This window comes from Ricinus communis, chromosome 3, assembly GCF_019578655.1.
Source record: "Ricinus communis isolate WT05 ecotype wild-type chromosome 3, ASM1957865v1, whole genome shotgun sequence".
In the NCBI taxonomy this organism is placed as follows: Eukaryota; Viridiplantae; Streptophyta; class Magnoliopsida; order Malpighiales; family Euphorbiaceae; genus Ricinus; species Ricinus communis.
In genome coordinates, this window is record NC_063258.1 from 23,492,798 (window position 1) to 23,496,844 (window position 4,047).

General features: G+C 31.0%; 1 protein-coding gene across 1 annotated transcript; it reads right to left on the bottom strand.

Annotated features, from left to right (window-relative positions):
- Positions 1-621: 621 nt before the first annotated feature.
- LOC8265772 (GDSL esterase/lipase At5g03980) lies at positions 622-2,794 on the bottom strand. Its single transcript, XM_002528349.3, has one exon. The coding sequence runs from the start codon at positions 1,879-1,881 to the stop codon at positions 742-744; it is 1,140 nt and encodes a 379-aa protein (XP_002528395.2). The 5' UTR covers positions 1,882-2,794; the 3' UTR covers positions 622-741.
- Between the last annotated feature and the right edge of the window lie 1,253 nt (positions 2,795-4,047).

A 4,047-nucleotide genomic window follows, 5' to 3' on the forward strand; every position in this document is an offset into this window, starting at 1 on the left:
GAATATTTTTGTAAAGAACATTTCAATAAAAACTCATTTGTGCTCGTTTAATAAATGGGCTAAACCAAACTAGAGGAAGCTTAACTTACTATTCGCGAGACATCTTGATTAATACACCCGTGAGCTAGCTTGAAAGAAAAATCACTAATAATTTGACATTTAAATATTATTTTTATACTTTCACTCATTTCAAATATAAAAATATCTATTTAAATTTATTCATTTATTAAAAATCATAAATTTTTAGTAAATGCATTAAAATTCTGTAATAGATATTATATATATATATATATATATATATAGAGTAAAGACTCTTTATAATCATATTTTATATGAATAATAATCTCTATATAATGATAAAAAAATTATAAACTCAATTTGAGTAAATTATAAATAAGAATAAACTTTTTATTATAATAAATTATATATTTTTTAAGTCCCGTTTCAAAAAGATATCCCTATATATATAATTTTAAAAAATATATATTATATTATGTTTTGTTTTATTATAATATTATTTTATCTCAACAATTTTATTTATATAATATAGTAAGATATTTACATTTTTTATCTTTTATTTATATCATTCCACCGATAATACTAAATATAAAATTCAAAAGAAAAATTTAATATTTAAATTTTTATTAAATTACAACTTATTTATAGTCATAAATTTTATGTACTGCAGTCTCCATCCGTTAGATATTTTCTGATCTGACTGGACCACAGACCAATCGGTTTCTAAATCATAGATGAAACAATCTGAGCACAACATTGAAACTTCTGAGACATGTCACGAATGAGCAATCTTGCCATGTAAAGATAGGCTTTTTCCGTGGGATGTATGCCGTCCCAGCTGATGCGTTCTTGGGGTTTAGGACAAACTGCTACACCAGCGACTCCGCACATTCTACCAAAACTGAAGTCATAATCACCCCCGCTCCCGCAGCATGCTTTCTGCAGCGATTGCAGATCAAATCCTAGCCAAGCCGCTTTAAGCAAAACCCACTTGTAAGCATTGTAGTAATCTCCATACAGCAGTACAGCCGCATTCTGATGCTCCTGCTGCAGTTCTTCAATGGCTTGTTGCAATTTCTCATTGTGATACACTGAGAGGCTGTTCAGTCCCTTCAAGCAATGAAGTTCATCATAGGCAGCTGAATCATTGGTGTTGAATCCCGTCAGGTATATTGGCAAACAACCTATTGGAAAATTTCCAGGGACGACCACTCGAGTAGCACCATAACCAATGACCTTGTTAACAGCAGTCTTGATGGCTTGGACGACTTCTGGGACCATGGATTTGACCTCACCAACAGTCTTTCCTTGGAACAGCGCATAGTTATAGTCATTGCCTCCGATCTCCCCAACCATGAAGAGGGACTTGTTATGCTGACATTTATCTCTGTCGCAGGTTGTATTGAAGTGGGCAGACATCCAGTTGAGCTGTATGGTAAGAGAACTGTTAGTTACAGGAGCTAACACTCTCTTTCGTGCTAGAACATCAGCAGGCAAGGCAGTGGAACCAGCAACCGCAAAATTCACACCACGATTATGATCAGATGCATTAGGGTTGATCAAGTAGGGATTAAGCAAGGGAACACCAGCTGATAGTGCGATATAGTCAATCATGAGCAAGCCATTAGAGCATCTACCAGTAGGCTTGTTGTTGAAGAAATTCTGGCCGTAAGGGAGCCTACCACAGAAAGAAGAAGGGTCTTCTTGGACTAAGTTACCAGTATCTGATATTGAATCACCAAGTTGATAAATAGCATCAAAATTACAAGCCTGGAGAAGATTTGCAGTAGATGCATGAGGAACAACAAGAAGAAGAAAGACAGAGCAAAGAAGCAAAAATGAAAGTAATTTGCAGTTAGCCATTGCAATGGAGAGTTGAAGAGTAGAGATTGGATAGTTGTAAAACTACTTTAAGTTGGCATTAAAAACTTGAATAAAAGTTTAATGGGTGCATGGCCTTATCTCTAATTCCTTCAGGGATAGAGATATTTGCACTCCAAAAGTTTATATTTGCAAATCATATTAATTAAGGAGTAAAAAGGTCATTAATAAAATTAGGATTAGCAACAACAAAAAATCACCCAATGAAAACTCTTTAATTTCTTTTTTTTTTTTTCTTTTGTATTTTTTTTCTATTAAGAACAATTAAGAAGTGCATTTCCTCAATTCATATTTTACAGAAGCAACAGAACATTTTATTATTTAGTTAAGAATTATTATATCGTTTACTGTACCTTTTTTTTTTTGTTTTTTGAGAAAGATCGTTTACTGTACTTAATTGCTTAAATTACTTTACGAATGCATATAATGTTTTAATTTCAGAATTTCTCAAGTTGTGTGCATAAATAAAATGATCCTATCAATAATTAAAAATGCAATATTATATAATGTGTGTGAAATGAATTTATTCTTTTTTCTTAAAAAAAATAGAAATGAATTTATTCTTGAATACTACATCATACCATACAAAGTGAAATTTGATTGGGATATGACTTATTGGGTTACTAGGTTAACTTTGCAAATGATATTTTTTTTAAGTATTAATTATAATAATAATAAAAAAAGAACACTTTACACAGTTTAATTAGATTAAATAAACTTGTATTCAAGATTAAGGGCAATTAATACTATTAAAAACAATTAATATGAATACTAATTATACTAATTACTCGAAATAAAACTTGGATTTTTGTTATAACCCTTTCCTATTTTGGGATTTAGAATTTTAAATTCTAGTTGGATATTAAATCCGAATCCTATTATTACAGTGAAGATTGAATGCAACTAAGTTCGAAACTTCCTATTCTGTCAAGGAATTATTTCCAAGGATGGCCTATTGCTTTTTCTTTCCCTTTGTAATTAATGCACATGGATATTTTTATATTAATTAATATATTTAACTCAATTGCAATTTATCTCTAACTTGAGATTTTTTAAAATTAATTTAATTTATTATGTTATATATAGATAAAATTAATTATATACTAATATAAAATAATAATTATTAGACGTAATATTTACATTGATGAAATTATAGATTACCACTAGCTAACATGATTAAACAACAACCAATTTAAAACTTATATCAAACAAACTATGTAAGATCTCTATTTTTCAATTATTATTTTAATTTTTTTTTCTATATTCCTATACCAAAATTCTAGCATTATATGTATCTTATTATATATATATATATAATAAGTAAATAAAAAGTAAATAATAGTTAATATATGTATACTATATTTTTGAGGACCAGAAGGGTTGCTTTCCAAAAACCATTTACAACCCCTCCCCACTTCTTTTCTCACCCTCTCACTATCACAACTCCGGTCACCCTCCCTCACCATCGTTCCGTCCAAAACCACCCTTACTCGTCGTCTTTTGCCCCTAGACCTACTGCAGACCAGTGTTGCAGCACAAGCTCGTCGGAAAACTGGGATTTTGAGGAGAAAGGAGTGACACGTGCGGCTACCACCTCCATTCCGGGCAAATGGCTGTGACTCTGGCCAAGGCATCGCCATCCTTGGGTTTCCCAACCTCAAAAATGTCTATATGGAGCTAGATAGTAGGTGAAGCAATTTCTGAGGCCTGTTTCACACAATCCATGATGAGTTAGGTTGAGATATTTATATTGTTGGACTCCTCCCATTATAAGCTTCGCGTAGGTGGTGTCATATTTAAATTTTCGGTAGGCCACCATGGGCGATGACGCTCAGATTTGCATGGCAAGGGGCAGAATATTCCCAAATTAATTTTAGAATTTTTTTCCGGTATTAATTTGCTCAAATTTGAATAAGATAATTAATTATTAATCTTATTATGAATTATGGAATTAAATTGAAATTATTTAATTGGGTTGATTTTTGATAATTGTTGTTTTATCTGTGTAATTATAAGTTCGTCGAATTATTTAAATATTCGAAAATGAAAATCATTTAGATATTAAGAATTAAATTACTAGGTATTTACGGAGTGGTATTAATTATTTTAAGTGCGAACTATTTTAATATTAATATTGGTGCTAAAGCC